General features: G+C 38.8%; 2 protein-coding genes across 2 annotated transcripts; one reads left to right on the top strand and one right to left on the bottom strand.

Annotated features, from left to right (window-relative positions):
* Positions 1 to 1,492: 1,492 nt before the first annotated feature.
* Positions 1,493 to 9,167, bottom strand: LOC128220693 (EGF-like repeat and discoidin I-like domain-containing protein 3). Its single transcript, XM_052929189.1, has 9 exons — positions 9,074 to 9,167; positions 8,421 to 8,487; positions 8,065 to 8,154; positions 7,682 to 7,783; positions 6,928 to 7,117; positions 5,612 to 5,725; positions 4,711 to 4,874; positions 3,324 to 3,467; positions 1,493 to 1,991 (listed from the first exon to the last, which is right to left on the bottom strand). The coding sequence occupies exons 1-9, from the start codon at positions 9,130 to 9,132 to the stop codon at positions 1,839 to 1,841; spliced, it is 1,083 nt and encodes a 360-aa protein (XP_052785149.1). The 5' UTR covers positions 9,133 to 9,167; the 3' UTR covers positions 1,493 to 1,838.
* A 558-nt stretch (positions 9,168 to 9,725) lies between these two features.
* Positions 9,726 to 18,075, top strand: LOC128220730 (uncharacterized). Its single transcript, XM_052929233.1, has 10 exons — positions 9,726 to 9,787; positions 10,078 to 10,144; positions 10,748 to 10,834; positions 13,177 to 13,296; positions 13,653 to 13,842; positions 15,382 to 15,495; positions 15,986 to 16,153; positions 16,686 to 16,819; positions 17,208 to 17,357; positions 17,930 to 18,075. The coding sequence occupies exons 1-10, from the start codon at positions 9,729 to 9,731 to the stop codon at positions 17,936 to 17,938; spliced, it is 1,098 nt and encodes a 365-aa protein (XP_052785193.1). The 5' UTR covers positions 9,726 to 9,728; the 3' UTR covers positions 17,939 to 18,075.
* The last annotated feature ends 484 nt before the right edge of the window (positions 18,076 to 18,559 follow it).

Genomic DNA, 18,559 nt, shown 5'->3' with positions numbered 1-18,559 from the left:
TCCCAGGTACATTTATGTGTCAAATAATTGAGGTACACAACCTCCCTCCCCCCTGTATCCCAGGTACATTTATATGTCAAATAATTGAGGTACACAACCTCCTCCCCTGTATCCCAGGTACATTTATATGTCGAATAATTGAGGTACACAACCTCCCCCTCCCCTGTATCCCAGGTACATTTATATGTCGAATAATTGAGGTACACAACCTCCTCCTCCCCTGTATCCCAGGTACATTTATATGTCAAATAATTGAGGTACACAACCTCCCCCTCCCCTGTATCCAAGTTATAGTTATATGTCAAATAATTGAGGTACACAACCTCCTCCCCTGTATCCCAGTTACATTTATGTGTCAAATAATTGAGGTACACAACCTCCCCCCCCCCTGTATCCCAGGTACATTTATATGTCGAATAATTGAGGTACACAACCTCCCCCCCCCCCCCCTGTATCCCAGGTACATTTATATGTCGAATAATTAAGGTACACAGCCCCCCTCCCCTGTATCCTAGTTATATTTATGTGTCAAATAATTGAGGTAAACAGCCCCCCTCCCCTGTATCCCAGTTATATTTATGTGTCAAATAATTGAGGTACATAACCCCCCCCCCGTTTCCCAGTTACGTTTATGTGTCAAATAATTGAGGTACACAACCCCCCTCCCCTGTATCCAAGTTATATTTATGTGTCAAATAATTGAGGTACACAGCCCCCCTCCTGTATCCCTGTTTGATTATGTGTCAAATAATTGAGGTACACAGCCCCCCTCCTGTATCCCTGTTTGATTATGTGTCAAATAATTGAGGTACACAGCCCCCCTCCTGTATCCTTGTTTGATTATGTGTCAAATAATTGAGGTACACAGCCTCCCTTCATCCTAGTTTGATTATGTGTCAAATATTACGAACTGCAATAACTCTTATATGTTTTGTTATGCTTTCTAACTCGTTATAACCAGAGTATCTGATAATAAATCGTTTAAAACAGATCATAATAATAAATCGTTATGAGATATGCATGACTTGATAAAGTGATACTACGTCGTTTAAACGAGGTGAAGTGATATTACATCGTTTAAAAGAGATAACAACTCAATTATTTTTATAGTAAAGAACTTTTCTTATGTATAAAAAGCGTTGTTCATTTTCCCATAAACTTCTCTCGCCGAATTACCGGCAAAGTGATAATGATCAATGACCGATTGAACATTTTTGATACTCTGCTGCTTCTGCTGATGATGAAGAAGCTGCTTCTGCTGTTGCTGCTGCTGCGAAATTTCGAAAGTTTATAATACTTTATCGGCCATCCTTTTTTCTTACAATAATACTCCATCAAATGATACCAGCATTATAATCATTGGGTTACTAGACATTAGAAAATCACGGTAATTATTTCAAAATGAATTGAGACAAAAAAAATTAATAAATAGTGACAGATAAAAACAGAGAAAAGAAGTAAGTTTCTGCAATTGAATTTGAGCTTGCCACATTTTTATTTTAACCAGGTGTGACACTTGTTGCATATAAAACAACAGAAATGTTTTCAATAATCGAGACGAGGCAGTCAACTTTGAATGATTGTTTATTGATTACAGGAAATTAAAACATGTTTACCATGTGTTACCATTTGATGTTTGTGATTGCTATCTGATAGTATATTATTCCCTTGTATAATATATGTAAGCACTTAAGATTAGAACCGACAGAAAGGGGGATAATCCAATTGAACGTGTTTGCGTAATTATACTCTCATTCATTTGAACATTGGTTTAAACGTATAAGAAATGCTGAAACGTCATTGTGCATATAATTGCGCTGTGCCATTCTCAATTCTGCTTAGAAGTCTTCACACGCGTAAATTTCCACTCGGAAGCCCGGATGAGAGTTGGTCCACGTTTTTGGCACAAACCGGATGTAGCGACACAGGTCTGGAACCGGAAGCGTCTGTTTCGTTACTGTATTGAACGAGGTTCCGCTGCCGTCAAATACCTAAAAAGATAAAGAACATGATTCTGGACACCGTTCCGTACAAAACGTAACGTGCATAAAGCCACACCCCGTTTGTAGGTCTAAGGCCTGTTTCGATACATTGTTAGAAGTTGACATGTTCCTCTAGCCCGAACATACGAAATTCGAATGGTAAAATATAGGTATAAACGACATTAGCTAATAAAGTTATAAACGACTTAAAACTATCATTTGAAACTTTCACAGTATTTACGACAAACGCAACATTCAAGACGTTTTGCTACATTCATACAACTCACGACATTCACACCAATCAAGGGCTTTGCTACATTCATACAACTCACGACATTCACAACATTCAAGACGGTTTGCTACATTCATACAACTCACGACATTCACAGCAATCAAGGGCTTTGCTACATTCATACAACTCACGACATTCACAACATTCAAGACGGTTTGCTACATTCATACAACTCACGACATTCACACCAAACAAGGGCTTTGCTACATTCATACAACTCACGACATTCACACCAATCAAGGGCTTTGCTACATACATACAACTCACGACACTCACAGCAATCAAGGACTTTGCTACATTCATACAACTCACGACATTCACAGCAATCAAGGACTTTGCTACATTCATACAACTCACGACATTCACAGCAATCAAGGGCTTTGCTACATTCATACAACTCACGACATTCACAGCAATCAAGGTATTAGCTACATACATACAACTCACGACATTCACAGCAATCAAGGACTTTGTTGGATTCATACAACTCACGACATTCACACCAATCAAGGACTTTGCTACATTCATACAACTCACGACATTCACACCAATCAAGGACTTTGCTACATTCATACAACTCACGACATTCACACCAATCAAGGACTTTGCTGCATACGTACCACTCATAATATTCACAACATTACCGATATCCGAGACTTTCATTCAAATTATTCAAGACATTCGTGACTTAGTGATCGCAAAGGACTACTGTATCTGGAACAGCAACATTCTTCACACAATATCCTTCTTATGTGTTTATTCTCCCCAATATCTCATTACTGGGCATAATCTGTACAAATCTCATGTATAAAGCCTGTTTCCGACATCTACATGTCGTTTGTCGTCATTTTTATACCTAATTAATGTTTTTTAATGGGTACCGTAGCATTTTAGGTCGTTATTTTTCTTTTTTCATATGTCCATTTAGATGCTTATGTTGACATGTAGAACCCGTCCGTACTTTATTTTTTCTTAAATATGACACTGTGTAAGACAGGGCCATTACAAATCATGATCTTTAATAAAAAATAGTTTGAGGAGAACGTTACCGCAGCGGTTCCGTTAAGGCCGTTAACGTCAGAGAATGTGTTTCCGTTGAGGCTACACTGGAGTTGGAACGTCAGTAGGTTGAATGTGGCCGAGTAGCCCTGGGTGGCAACTGCGTACACCTTCCGGGGGTTGCCGAGGTCAACCTGCAGATAGATCAACGTATTATGAACCGCGAACTGCCTATAGGCCTCCAAAAGATTGCAAGTGCAGGGTGAGGAATCACTTGGCCTAAAGGGGTTCTCACATGAGTCACCACGGGTTACAACCGATATATACAAGCCAGCTGATATATCAGGTGCAGGGTGAGGAATCACGTGACCTAAAGGGGTTCTCACGTGGATCACCACGGGTTACAACCGATATATACAAGCCAATAAGTGACGTTAATATTTTAATAACGTTTTTGACAGAAAAGCTATGAAAGTATTTCTGAGCCTATAACAGACTATGCTATTTTCGGAATCTAAACGTGTGAACAATTTTAGATGTGTTTATATTTTAATGATGCAATCATTCGCCAACATTTCAACTTGATGGTCTGTTGTAGAACGATGCAACGTTGAAATTATGACCAATGACACATCAGGCAACTGATTCAACTGTTATTGTTTAAGTCAAATGTAGATGCACTTCATTACAAATAATTTTGACAATCGGCTTATTGCCTTAAAGGTTTTATATGGCATTTTTGGATTTAAAACAGTCCAAGTCCACGTGGTTTGTGACGTCACGTTTGTAAGTAAAACGCGGCCTGATTCAAAAAGAAAAACCGCGATAAACTCTTAATCATAGTATCCATCTATCGAAACAGAGCGCCGTCTCAGGATGATTAGTACACTACGCTGTTATTCAGATATATGTTGTGCATTGCATTTTTTTTTTCAAAATGTGTTAATAAATACTCTGTTTACATGGACAGTTGATTGTTATTACCGAAAGCAAAAATCTGTTCAGTACAAAAGAAGAGCACACTGTCATCAAACAGTGTTTACATATCAAATGCAAGCTCATGAGATCATTTTATATCCACAGGGTATACAATAGTTATATTTGAGGCATTGTTAATATAAAAATATGAAAGTGTTGTTTTTGATATCGGAGAAAGAAATATGTATTTGTGTCACAAATGTGACGTCACAAACCATGCCACTGGGAAATACCCTTGATGGGGCTTGATCCTGGTTTAATATTGTCTAGGACGTATTGTTTCTAATTTCGACAAATAGTTACAATTTAAGCGGATTTATTCCATGGAGCGACGGCGACTCAATCACGTATATTAATCATAAAAAGAAGAAAGAAATATATGTCACTGATTGGCCTGTTTGAAGCAATAAAATACAAGTTACGGTATTAGTTAACGGCTTTAATCAAATTATTACTGACCTGAAACCAAGAGTTTGTATTCTCGCCGATCCACCCGGTAGGACTGTTGAGCCGACCCTCGTACGCCTTGTGGTCACTTCCACCGAACGAGTAGTGTCCGGCCATCTGCGCATCCGGGATTGTCTTCAGGTTGTTGGCTACACCGACACTCTCGCTAGCGCAGGCTGCATCAACATATAAAGCGTGGTGGTGTTGATAGTTATAAATGTATACAAGTAGTAATTTAGTAACGAAATGATGTTTCCATTCAAAAATTATGTGGCCATGAACGTGTTTGAAAAAACTTCAATTTGGACTGTGGTAACATCGAGATAATTCCATCGTGTATTCCGAATTTGTGTTTGAAAACAAGAACAGTGAACTTATGAATAAGTTATAAACTAAATTGTTATTTTGGTAATTTTCATGTTTGACAACACGAGTGTGGTCTGGGAAGATCGCTGATTTGCAATATAATAGTCGCAAAATGGAGTATTCTGAAAATGAAAATTACTCGTACTTATGGTTAAGATTTTAATTATTTGCGTTTTATGCCTTTGCAAATTTCACGACCAAAACTATGGTGAAACAATACGTTAGTAATACATTATTGTGTGCTCCACATTTCAAACATCTAGTGTGTTTTTTTTATTAAATTCCATTTGCAAGATAGTATGAATATAACAAGAAACTATCGTTATTTTATCGACGCGTATCGATACGTATCGCGTTTGCTCCGCATCACAATATAACTATCGACTTTTCGATAATATCTCACATCCCTGGTTTATATGATGATGACTTTCGACTATGTCTTCAGACAGCCTGCTAGTAGGATAGGCTCTCACCCATAAAATTGCCAAATGGTGTGTCGATGGATGACGAAATAATGAATTAAATGCAAAAAATAATATCTACACACATATTGTGCACGTTTTGCCGCCATATCCTGTCCTGCACGAGCACGAGAAGGTCCCCATGTCGTCCGTGCACGAGCCTCCATTTTTGCAAGGACTTGAGCGGCACTGATCACGCTCTGAAACAACAACATTACATTATCCCCACCTGTAAACTGTCTCATATTCTGAAAAGGCCCTGGTCAGAATACAACGAAATTGAATTCAACAACGGATTTGTGGACAACATAGTATGCCGGAACCCGGAGCTAGGATGAAAGAAAAGTGTCAAGCTATGGCATATAACATAAAACTAATCTCAATTATTTTAGTAAGCGACATTTTTTAAAACATAACGACGACAAGACCAGCTTTCTACAAATCAAATCACTCTGAGGCTGACTCTTACAGACATTACATAGTATTAAAGGCGCATAATACAGTTTGATGCCATTTCCTTAATTTTACTTATTGGACATGAATGAAAACAAAAACAAGCGTTTGATTTAAGGATTGAATTGCGCGGTTGATGTCATTATCGGGGTATGAACGCAATTGGGTTGGTCAATGTGTGTGGAGTCCGAAGGACTCCACGCGTACTTTGACCAACCCAATTGCGTTCATATCCCCGATAATGACATCAATCCCGCAATTCATTCCTTATATTTACATTTTTCATTTCATTCAAATAATTGTTTAAAAAAATCTTCATTTCATTTAAGAAAACCTTTAAGTAATCCGTTCTTACCCATTCTGTAAATAGAACGACCCGACTATAACCGGAAACATTTTTTTCAAATGACGTTACAATAAGTGGGAAAAGATCAATCACTTGAAATCACTTTAAAACGTAAAATTGAAACACTTCTGGTACCATTATATTTAAAATATAAAAAACTTACACTTTTAAAAATGTTGATCTAAATTTTACGGGACCTGCAGACACAATACAACCAATAACAAGATCAATAGCTTTCATGTATATTGTTATGCAATGAATTACGATCCGAACATATCCGAAGATGTTGCGTTCATCGATTGATGAACGCAATTGCCGAAAGGCAATTCATTTAAGGAATGGAAGTTGAGGTGTAAATATATGTATATAAACAAAATATCAATTTATCAAGTTTTGTTTAATTAATTCATAACTACATGGTTGCATAATTCTAAGTTTAAAAGCTCCGAAATATCGCTAATAGTTTTTTTCATGAATGATACGATTGTTTTTGTTTTGATAATTAGAGTTAAAAGAATTGAACATTCTCTTGCATCGAGACAATGGCATCAGCCTATATTGTGCGCCTTTAAACCCGCGGTTATCAGATATGACGCTGCTTGCCTCTGGTGTCAATGGTAAACGTCTGGTCGGCGTATTTTCCCTGCTCGTCCATGACGCGGATCCCAAATTCATATGTGGCATCCACATCCGGCGCCGTGCCATTCAGCAGGCCGGACGCGCGATCTAAGAACACACCGGGCGGCAGCGCACCGGATATCTTCTCGTAGTGTAGACTCGTCCCTTCCGGGTCCTGTGAAACGGGACTTTCTTAGATAAAATTATATTGTTAAGACCGTGTGTAAACAGGGGCGGGTCCAGGAATCGACGTCAGAGGGGGCGTACTTAGGTTAACAACCTTTTGGCAAGCACCCCTGCCTCTTAATCGAAAGGATAAGGCAAAAATTGTTTGCATGGATATTTGGGGTTACATACAATTTGTAGTCAGGAAAGATACATTATGGGAGTATTTTTTATTTTTTGTTCCTATATTGACATACAAGGTAAAGTTGGGGCGATTTAGTGGGGGGGGGGCGCCGGGTGCCGCCCCCCCCCCCCCTCTAAATCCTCTGGTGGTAAAGACAGCTTAAAGCACGTATAATCCCTATAGTGAGTCCGTTTCTTAGATAGAACGTTACTTAAGGCAGCATGCATCTGGTATGGATTCGAACCGGTCCAGGCCGTTATTTAAACAAGACCAAACACATCAAAACACAGAGATTTAAACTTGCAAAAAGAGTAGCTCTTTTAAATAGGTCGGTGTCAACAACAATAGCTCAATTATTGACGTATTAATTCGCACGAAAGAATATGTTACCATTGCGGTGAGCTGCAAAGATACTGCCTGACCACCAAGGAATGTACCCAGGGTCCCGTAAGGTGCTTTTTGGCCCCATACTGGGGGTTGGCTGTTAACGATCTGAAAAGCACAAATGTTTGAGCTGCGAGAAACAGGTATATTGAAATTGTAAAATTGAATGTTGTGCATACCATGTGAAAGACACCTTTTCTAGACGACAAGTTGAAAATCACATTCCTGACAAACGTGGAATGTGTACTCCGGTCCTCTTGACACTTTAATATTTGTGAAGAATGCTAACACGGCCTATTAAATGTAAAGCGCACTTCAGGCCATTTACACAAGCAGAACATTATTTCTACCTTTATAGTTGAGCTAAAATAGAACACTGCAATGTATACCTGGAAGAGTTTCAGCATGTCCGTCCGTCCGATAAAGACCGTCCCTCTGTCCCCTGGGGTCATGTAAATATTCCCACCATTAGGACCCGCCTGCAATATCACATACATTTAATACTATTGTAATTATAATAACAATAAATCATTTACATTTATGTAAAATATAAGTATATGTTATTCTTAAAAGGGGTGTGTATCTATTGGTTACACATAAAAATGAAAACGACATTAAGCGTTATCAATAAGTCAACACATTTAAAATGTTAGGATGTGTAGGATGATATCTTTGGCGATATGAAAATAACTGCCGTTTTAATCACGATTTATAAAACATAATGTAAAGGTTTTAAAGCTATTACCGCAATGGTAAGATTACCCCCGGTTTCGGCAGACACGACCACACTTGGGTATCGAACCTCGAAGAAGCTGAAAACGTAAGACATCTTGAGTGGATAGAGAGGTGACATACCTTGGTAACTTTATCTCGTTTTAACGACTTAGTATCTTGTTGAGATAACGAGATACGAAAGTCCTTTTAATGAGTTATTACGTCATGTTATTAAGTCGTTTTAAAAATGCTTGCAGCATTTCATGTAGAGACATATGACAGAGATATAAGGTACGGATTCATTTGTAAAAAACGATGACATTAATTAGGCAAATGTTTTGTCCCTGTTTCTGTAACCAACAAAATAATACCTATTTATTTCCCCATTTGGATATAATCTCCGTATTGCATACTGTGTTTCTCATTCCGTATCACACAGTAGCATTATACGCACACTTCCAGTTATACAAACCAAGCGATGAACCATGATAACATATTAATATATTTTATATTGACAAATGAAGTGGAAAACTACAGTAACTGAACTCATACAACGTCCATTATCATTAAGGTACTGGTTGCTAACGAAAAGTGCGATGAAACCTTTTAACTTTGAAATACAGAAAATCCATTTACTTTTTATACTACATTTATTTATAATAGCTTCTTAGAAAAAATAAATACCTTGCGCTTGCAAACGCAATACTACATGCGAAAATAATCCAGCCAGACGGAGCATCCATGTTGGATTCAAGATGGCGCCCAAATTACAAAATACTCTTTTAGTTTAACCTTACTACAGATAGTTGGTCGTTGTTATCAAAACCATCTTTACTGCTCCAATATTTCTAGCAGAGCAACAGGGACCGAACGCTAAAATGTTAGCTCGATGCGTTATCAATATTTACCAGATATGTTGATTCACTGCTGTCAAAATTGATTGATATTTGGGCTAATTTGATAGGCATTTCAAAATATATTTAAACAAGTGCCTTGGTAAAATAGATTACGACATCACTCACCAAACAAACAATGAGAGTGCAAATGAACTTGATTCAAGACTGTTGATGTATGAAAATGAGGCCCGTACACTTTCATGGAAATATTCCATTCACCAGGTTTAATTTTAGGTGTTTGTGTGCGGGAATATCCCCCTCCAGGTGCTATACTAAGCGTTATTTCATTCAAATCCTTTTTAAAAGCCACCAATTAATAAAAATGACATAATTCTTCAAAAAGTACTACATGTTTTCTGAATAATCTTGAGACAGTCCCCGATGAAAAAATAGAGCGGAAATGGCGCTCATGTAAGACTACATTGTAATTCAAAATGGCGGATATGCGTCCACTGTGTATCGCTTTTCTGTTTCCAGCTCTGGTATTTTCTGCATCATATGAGTAAGTGTTTTTGTTTGTAACTTATCTTTCTAGATTGCAGGTTTAAACATATTGCACTGGGTACACGTTAAGTGAATTTGCTAAGGTTTAAATGAGATTTTCGGATATGTAACCAGAAAAACGTACATTTGAGGGTTTTTTCTCACCAGTTATTTATAATACTATCGCAGTATTTCGTTTACTTTGTTAACTTTTTTCTTCGATATCTAACCTGTCTGTTAAAAGCTAATGCTATTAGTTGTGTTTCATTTTATTAATGTCTTGTATAATCATGTATGTTTCTTTTCCAGCCCTCTGTTCATAGACCAACCGAGTATTGCAGTAAAGGCGGAACAAAATGGCTTTGTAGGCCTAAATGTGGGTAGCTGCGGCTTTCTTCCATCAAAGATCTATTAAATTTCACTCGCTTTTACTAACGATTCTAAAAATTAAAGCACTCTTTTTACAGCACACAGAAAAGAAAATGGCATTAAAATTGGTCAGATGAGTCCCAATCATTTCGGAAGTTTGCGAGTCTGTAGATGATGTTTACTAGGAAAGCGAAGTTTTTTGCTTGTTGGTTATTCTTAAAGATGCATTCCTCCCATGAAAAAGAGGCTTTATTGCCAGGATTGTCTTTGGCAAAACATTTGCGTTTATAGAAATAGAGGTGTAATTTTCAGCAGACTTTTTATGTCTGCTTTACTATAAAATAGTTTGTCACAGATGGGAAGCTCTCTGAAATTGGATGTTATGGATAGTAGAGTGGGGGTGGCGAGGGGTGGGGTCAAAACAACGCACCGAACACCTGTGATACGGTGGCTTATACCCGTTCTCATTTGCCACGTGACTGTTGATCATGCACATTGCCAAACGTTATAAAAAAGTTATTTTAATTGAATATTTATTATATTTTTTTCTTGTAATGGTCACGTGGATGAATAGATATACCTAAACGTTATGCTGTATCCTATTTCTCAGTCTGGAGTGGAAGGTAACGTGACGGTCAGCGCCGGAAGTGGAGGCTCCATCTACCTCGACGGCGAGGACCTGCTCTTCATCATTCAGGTATTACCTCCGGGACTTACGTGGCTTATGTGACCCTTTCTGCTACTTTAACACTAAGTTCCCGGTGGCGACGGCAGCCCCGTTTCAGACCACCGTGGAGAAAACGAGATAAACGCGAGACAGCGCGGGGGGGGGGGGGGGGAACGAGATATGCAAACGTGACAGACCGTTATTTCCGTGCATGCCGGGCCAAAATTTTAAATTGTCAAAAAATTTGCAAAGGCAGCCACGGTGTGGATGAGAAACGTAGTAGGTCGTAGTAAAACGGGGTAAACGCAATGACACGTGACAGTACGTAATAGGCCGTTACACAACTTATAAATCGTCCGTGGGGGGGGATCATATGTAATCCCCGGCATCTGAAGTTCCTTTCCAGTTTTGTCAAGTTGTGCTTTTATTGTCACGGTTTTCACGGCAAGCTAGGGTGGACGATAGCCGTTTCGTTACGTTTCATTTGCGGTGAGTTCCAATTTGTGACGCTTTGCCGGCCGGTGAGTTAGGGTACGTTGAGTTCTACTACGGCTAACACGGTGCACGTAGTCTTGAAATGTGGATAAAAAGGCCGCACTAGGCAGGAGAGCTTCATTTTAGTTTGAGCACTCGACGAGGAAACATCGAATAACTGTTTATATTAATCAAGCTCTGAAATGCCACCAAAGAAGCGACGAATGAAGGGCCCCCGTCCTGCAAAGGTAACAGCAGTTGAGGAGAAGTCTGAAATTCCTCTTCCTTACGTACCGCCGCCAGATCAAGAGATCAAATTACAGATCAAAACACAAAATCTTCTCCATCTTGGGAATTCATGTTTACTTATCGAAGTATTCTGATACAGAGATTCCTGTAGTTTGGGGGATTTTCTTTATACCGTCGACACAAACGTAATCCAAACCTCTGCCGTGTTCGATGCATAGGAGGCCTTGACAAAACGTGGAAAACGCGATCAGACCTTTGAGTTTACTTTTTCTGGGCTCATTGGGGTTATACTCCAAGGCTTACAACACTGGGCCCCTTGACGTTACGCTGCGTTCCATTGCGGTAACACTGTGGGATTCATTTGGGTTACACAACGGTACTTATTGTGTTATACTCCGGTGTTCATTGTTACACTGCGGGGTACATTGAGGTTACACTGCGGGGGTCATTTAGGTAACACACTGATGCTCATTGAGCGAAATCGTCCATGTTGATGAGGTGTTTCTTTCTCGGCTCATTGAGATAACATTAAGGTGCTCGTTGTGGTAACATTCCGTGACTCATTGCGGTAGCACCACGAGGCTTATTCAAGAGGTAACTCTTATCAAGGGTACTCTATGAGGCTCAATGTGGTAGCAGTACGAGGCTCTTTTTCAGATAAAACTGCGTAGATGATTGTTGTATAACTTTGGAGAATACGGAGATTATTGAGGTTACACTACGGGGCTCACTGAGGTAACACTTCTTGGTGATTATGGTAAAATTCTAGGGCTTATTGAAGTAGCACTACAGGGCTTTTTGTGGTAACACTTCAGGGTGATTATGGTAACATTCTAGGGCTTACTGAAGTAGCACTACAGGGTTTTTTGTGGTAACACTTCAGGGTGATTATGGTAACATTCTAGGGCTTATTGAAGAAGCGCTACGGGGCTCATTGAGGTAACACTTCTGGTTGATTATGGTAACATTCTAGGGCTTACTGAAGTAGAACTACGGGGCTCATTGAGGTAACACTTCTGGGTGATTATGGTAACATTCTAGGGCTTTTTTAAGTAGAACTATAGGTCTTTTTGTGGTAACACTTCTGGGTGATTATGGTGACATTCAAGGGCTTATTGAAGTAGCACTATAAGGCTTTTTGTGGTAACACTTCTGGGTGATTATGGTGACATTCTAGGGCTTATTGAAGTAGAACTATAGCTTCTTTTGTGATAACACTTCTGGGTGATTATGGTAACATTCGAGGGCTTATTGAAGTAGCACTATAAGGCTTTTTGTGATAACAATTCTGGGTGATTATGGTAACATTCTAGGGCTTATTGAAGTAGAACTAAAGGGCTTTTTGTAATAACACTAAGGAGCTAAATGAGGAGGTACCACTACTAAGCTCGGTGAGGCAACACTACGAGTCTAATTCAGACAACACTTCCGGTGCTTTTTGACATTGTATTTGTAATGTTTCCGGTGCACAGTCAGCCTCCAAGCATATAAAAATATTCATTCAAAAGGTAAGGTACCTTTACCATCATGTCCGCACTGAGAGTAAAGACAGCTCAATATCGATAATCAAACGCGATAAATCCATCATCTGTAAATGGAAATGCTGGGCTAGTTAAATCATATCTTAAGCAACAAGATTGCTTTTCCAGATGATAGAAAGCCAGCCTCCAGTTTGGCAGTCAAATGGTCCAGTGTCAAGTAAAACTCCGTACGGCTACTTGGGGGAGTTCCGTGCCGGCAACGTCGTCAACGTTCCCCTCGAAGCCTTGGTAGAGTATCTCTTCTTTGTCTGTACCTTAACAATGCAACCGACACTTTCATATTTAAAACGTAAGTTTTCTGATTCATATAAAAAGGCGAGGTATGATCATTTTCGTATTGTCTTTGTCGTGCAGCAAACATCGGCCTTAAGTACATGAACGTATAAGTAATTTAGAACACACGCATGTTACCGTTTACATTAAGTATATATTTGTTAAGGAAGGCCCTAACCAAGGCTGTATTAATTGTGTAAAAGTTTACCTTGATCAACTTAGTAAAATCAGACGGACGTTGGCCCCTGCTTGCAGTTCCCTTGTTGAGTCACAATAAACAACTTAGTTGATAGCCACATTACTTTATCAAGGATCCCGAGGGGCTGAATGTCACCTACACCTTGGTTGCCGGCTCACTACCCCCAGGGTTGAAACTAGGTTTGGACACTGGAATCATAACTGGGATTATCCCCGACGCCGACGCCACATATGTAATGACGATTCGGGCCACCGACGGACACGGGAAGTACGCCGACAACCTATTCCGCATGGTAACACGAGGTAAACATGTACGGTATAGAACATTCAATGAGTAAAATACAAAAACGCATCATCACTTTTCTAAGGCAATTACTTCCTCAGTTGTTGATAAGATCGGAATAATCAAAATAAATAGTGTTTCGTAGGAACCCGAGTTTAACTATTGAAGTTTGCATTGAGATGAACAAGTCGACAATGTAGCTCAGTTAGTAGCGCTTTAAGAGCCCAACGCCCGGAACACTTTATTGTATGAAATGTATAAATTTGTATTTTTACGAGCTGGTCACGGGGTACGGAAAAGTGAGTTTTTGAGTATATACATATACTAGCAAGTTCGAGGTTTACTTGGTTAAGTACAGCATGTTTCGAGAAAAATAGATGTTTGTTATTAAGATTTGTTTGACCATTTTGACAGCAAATTAAAACTACATAACATGATGTGTAACTCATCGTCAGTGCATTTTTAGGATGTCTGATAAGGATCTACTTCAGATACTGTTTTTTATATCAAATGTAAAACTGTTACACGATAATAAATATTGCACTGCTCTTTTATTGACATGAAACGTGTTTTTGATAGTGTTAGTTAACATTCCCTTTGGCTAAAGCTTTATAGAGCAGGAGTTGATGGGGAAAATGCGTAGTTGTTAAGAATATTGTATTCCAACCAATGTGAAATCATGTGTAAAAAATGTCACTCGTTTGATTACTTTGATTGTGTTGTCGGCCTTAAACAAGGGGAAATAATGTCCCCTGTTTTATTTGCCCTTTTGTCGATGATCTTCAGCTATTTTAGAAGAGAATCCTGTAAGCGGACTTACCTTAGATGATATTACTGTTACATTTATGTTATTTGCCGACGTTATGGTATTTTTGGGCAATACTGTTGATGAATTACAAAATTGCTTATAATTGTTTTCCTGCTTATTGTTTGAAATTGGGACTATAAGTTAACACAGAGAAGACAAAGATAACGGTATTTCGGGAAAGGGGCATTTTATGTGAAAATGAAAAAAAAATAGAAATATGACAATAAATATCGTAAAACAGTTGATGATTTTATTTACCCTGAAACATTTTTTAACTTTAGCGGGACTTTTGTTCTAAACCAAGAATAAAAATCAGGAAAATGGTAATTTATGTACTTATAAATAACACAAAGCATTACAATATTAAGTCAAGCGTTATTAGTCAATTGTTTATCATGGGTCTGAGATATGGGGATTTTCAAAATCGAATGAAAACGAGCGTATTCACCGTAGATGTTGTAAATATACACTTGGTGTTGAATATATGTTTACTGCTGGTGTTCATGCAACGGTGAAATAGGAAGATATCATCTTTACGTCAATATATATGCTAGGATTATAAAGTGTTGGTGTAAAACTACCGACAACATCTTTACAGAAGAATGTGACATTTTAGGAAGTCTTAAGAATCGTAATGAATGGGCCATTAAGGAAAAGTCTCTGTTAGTTTTGTATGGTTTCTTATATGTGTGATTAAATCCAGTTAATTGGAAGAACTTTGTCTTATAAAATCTTATCTGATCTTATCCAGGCTATGACGGTTGTTTAAGGCATCCATGTCAACACGAGGGGATGTGTACGGACGTGAGGGAGGGATACAGCTGTGATTGCGTCCGTCCGTATGGGGGCGTTGACTGCAACCTCAGTAAGTGACACATACATACTGTTTAGTAAGTTCGAGTGCTAGAAGAGTTCTAGGCTAACATTTTTAACACGTTTTGGTGTCGTTGTTTGTGTTGTTGTTGTTGTTGTTGTTGTTGTTGTTGTTGTTGTTGTTGTTTCTCGGATGCAAAAGGCGGACCCTTAGGTAACTAGACAACCTTACGCCGATAGTGCCTTTGGTAGACCGAACCGTAACATTGACTAACGTCTAACTTTGCCAACTTATCGGTGTGGATCGAGTGAATGACATTTAGACAAAGGCTGCCCGTTCTGTATAGATAAAGTTTATTGATAAACATCGAAGTCTCGCTTTCTAGCGTATATTGTATATACAATATATATGAGATGTCGCTGCATAAATACATTCATCTGTCAACACGTTTTTCTTACACTGTATGAATTCCATGCATGCATTTAAGTCAGTGGACACAATATCAAACAACGGGACTAACACTCGTCTGTTCAATTTTTAGACTGCGCTACTAATCCACTCGGTATCAAGAACAGCCTAAAGGTCGTTCCAAATGCCGCCCTCACCGGCTACAACATGTATAGTACCAACCAAGCTAATCAAGCGCGTCTTGACGGAAGTACTGCCTGGTACGGCGTGGACTCTTCTTCATACTTACAGATTGACTTCGGTTAGTAGCTATCACCGCTCTTTTTCAATTGACTATAAACTTGAGTAGCAATGCCTACCAGCTTCCTGGACGGCAGTCGTACTTGGTACGGCGTCAACTCTTCAATATGCCTACTTATTTTGCTTTTATTAGTCGCTAACACCCTTCTTTTTTAATGAAACATATACTTAAGTAACACGTCACCATCAGACAAATTAGTGCTTGGAACAGAGCTTACTTCTCTTAATGCCTTGTTAGTTCCTAATACCGCCCTCATTGACTAATGGCTACAGTACGTCTTCGAATAACATGCGTATTAGACACGCCTGGACGACAATGATGCGTGGAGTCTCCTTTACCAAACATTATTTTTTCTTTGTGGCTAGCTCTGCCTAATTTTTGGATATATCAATCATATCAGAGGCTTCAAAATTACATTACTGCCACAGGTTAAGAATGGCCTCTTTTTTACTGATTTATTTTGGTAAACGGCTTCGCCTCTCTGTGTTTGTTAATATCCGCTACAGCTATCTACCGTTTTTCTCCCATTTAGGAAACACCACTGACATTTATGGCGTCCAGATTCAGTACTACAGCAGCACGTATTATACGGGGTATTTCTACATGCAGTACAGTCTAGATGGCGACGTGTTCTCAAACTACACCGACTACACCGGCACCACACAGGTATAACTGAACGCATTGATTTCCTGAGTTATTTATTTCCAGCTATCAGACAATTCACAAAATTCACGACTTCCGTCTCCAACAAACCTCGCCATCTTTCATTCCAGTCTCGATACTCGTAAAATGAATCTATGTTATTGATATAAGTAACATTCAACGCAACCACCTACCAACAGTTGTTTATTTTTTTCTTTTACATGCAATCTGTGTCTTTACTACATTTTTGTTGTTTACGCTGTTATCTCCTCGAATTATACCAGTATATAGTACATGTCTCCTACGTTTTTATTTCTGCTTATTCAAATATGATCTTTCTATTATTTAGTATAACATTTGTGATAATCCTGACCAGCAATTCCCTCTAGGTATAATTTTCTGTTTTCTGCAGCGCCTGGCCGGCAACACCGGAAGCGGGACACACACGACAACATTGCCTAGCGTGATGACGTCACGTTACGTTCGCGTGTTTCCGCTAACATGGAACACGTCATACCGGCCAGCGTTCAGGATTGAGATGCTCGGATGCTACGATTATATGGTAGGTATGGAAAGTTTTTAGGTTTGAATACTTGAATACGCCGATTATAATGGACTAACGCACACACCGGTATATCGGGAGGGGGTGGGGGGGCGGAACAGTGTTGTATCAACTAGTGATGTCAATGAACAGTCTCAATTGAACCGACACTAGCGTCCGTCGGCATACTTTGGAGCTTCCCGAATATATGTTTACTACTGGTTGGGCCAATAAGCACAATATATGTTCGCAAGATACAGGAATATTTTTGTCACAAACGTTCATGCATATAATGTTCAAATAGAAACTACAGGGACAAGCGCATTAGCAGGATGATACAGGACGTGTTTAAAAGCACCTTGCATTTATAAGTATGTATCAATAATTGTTGGGGTCACAGCCTTGGACCGGTCCGTGAACTAGGAGTTCAGTGGGGAACGGGAGAGGGGTTAAACCAGTTGTTTGAGTATTCACCATGGGGCAATTAGATATACAGTGCAGTGCCGATTTTAAAATCAACACGCCGTATATTCTCTTTATAATAAGAATTCAGTTTGCCTTGAAATAAGAACTTGTTCCATTTTGTTTTTCAGAAGCGGTAGGAAGAAAACCACCCAAGTGAAAATGAACTTTTATTTCCATACCAAACATTGGCAACTTATTAAGGCATACAGTAGGAATGAAATTTAATAAAATATGTTTTTATCGCTGTATATTTGGAAAGAAAGCTGTATTGATGCATTGGTTTTTTTAACAAAACTACTTCTTCATGTGCGATAAATAGAATGTTCAACGTTCCTATTTATGATTCTACAGTAATTCGTTTGTAAATCATATTAGCAATTGCGCATGTGCATCATTAACAAGCGATACATAATCTAAAAAATAATATCATGTGTACGCTTAAAAGTTATAACTTCTAAAAACTACGTACAAGAAAATACAGTATCACAAACATAGCTTGGAAGGTGTGTGCACGTGTATATTGCAATATACTACACACTAGTAAATATAGAATCACAAACATAGCTTTAACGGAGGGTCCACGTGTATATTGTAATCAACTATGTACTAGTAAGTATAGAATCACAAACATAGCTTGGACAGAGTATGGGTACGTGTATATCGTAATCATCGCTTGGACAGAGTGTGTGCACGTGTATATCGTAATCTACTACTTACTAGTAAACATAGTATCACAATCATCGCTTGGACAGAGTTTG

This window comes from Mya arenaria, chromosome 15 (genome assembly GCF_026914265.1).
Source record: "Mya arenaria isolate MELC-2E11 chromosome 15, ASM2691426v1".
Classification (NCBI taxonomy): Eukaryota; Metazoa; Mollusca; class Bivalvia; order Myida; family Myidae; genus Mya; species Mya arenaria.
Note: the sequence above shows the minus strand (reverse complement) of the source record. Positions and strands in the feature narration are given on the sequence as shown.

What these genes read in the sequence shown, in the direction of transcription:
- LOC128220730 (XM_052929233.1), top strand. Translation starts at nt 9,729, where the DNA reads ATGCGTCCACTGTGTATCGCTTTTCTGTTTCCAGCTCTGGTATTTTCT. An exon ending in ATTCCGCATGGTAACACGAG is followed by an intron (nt 13,843 to 15,381) that starts GTAAACATGTAC and finishes GATCTTATCCAG; the next exon opens with GCTATGACGGTTGTTTAAGG. An exon ending in ATACTTACAGATTGACTTCG is followed by an intron (nt 16,154 to 16,685) that starts GTTAGTAGCTAT and finishes TCTCCCATTTAG; the next exon opens with GAAACACCACTGACATTTAT.
- LOC128220693 (XM_052929189.1), bottom strand. Translation starts at nt 9,132, where the DNA reads ATGGATGCTCCGTCTGGCTGGATTATTTTCGCATGTAGTATTGCGTTT. An exon ending in GGGGTAATCTTACCATTGCG is followed by an intron (nt 8,155 to 8,420) that starts GTAATAGCTTTA and finishes GTGATATTGCAG; the next exon opens with GCGGGTCCTAATGGTGGGAA. An exon ending in GTTTACCATTGACACCAGAG is followed by an intron (nt 5,726 to 6,927) that starts GCAAGCAGCGTC and finishes TTGTTGTTTCAG; the next exon opens with AGCGTGATCAGTGCCGCTCA.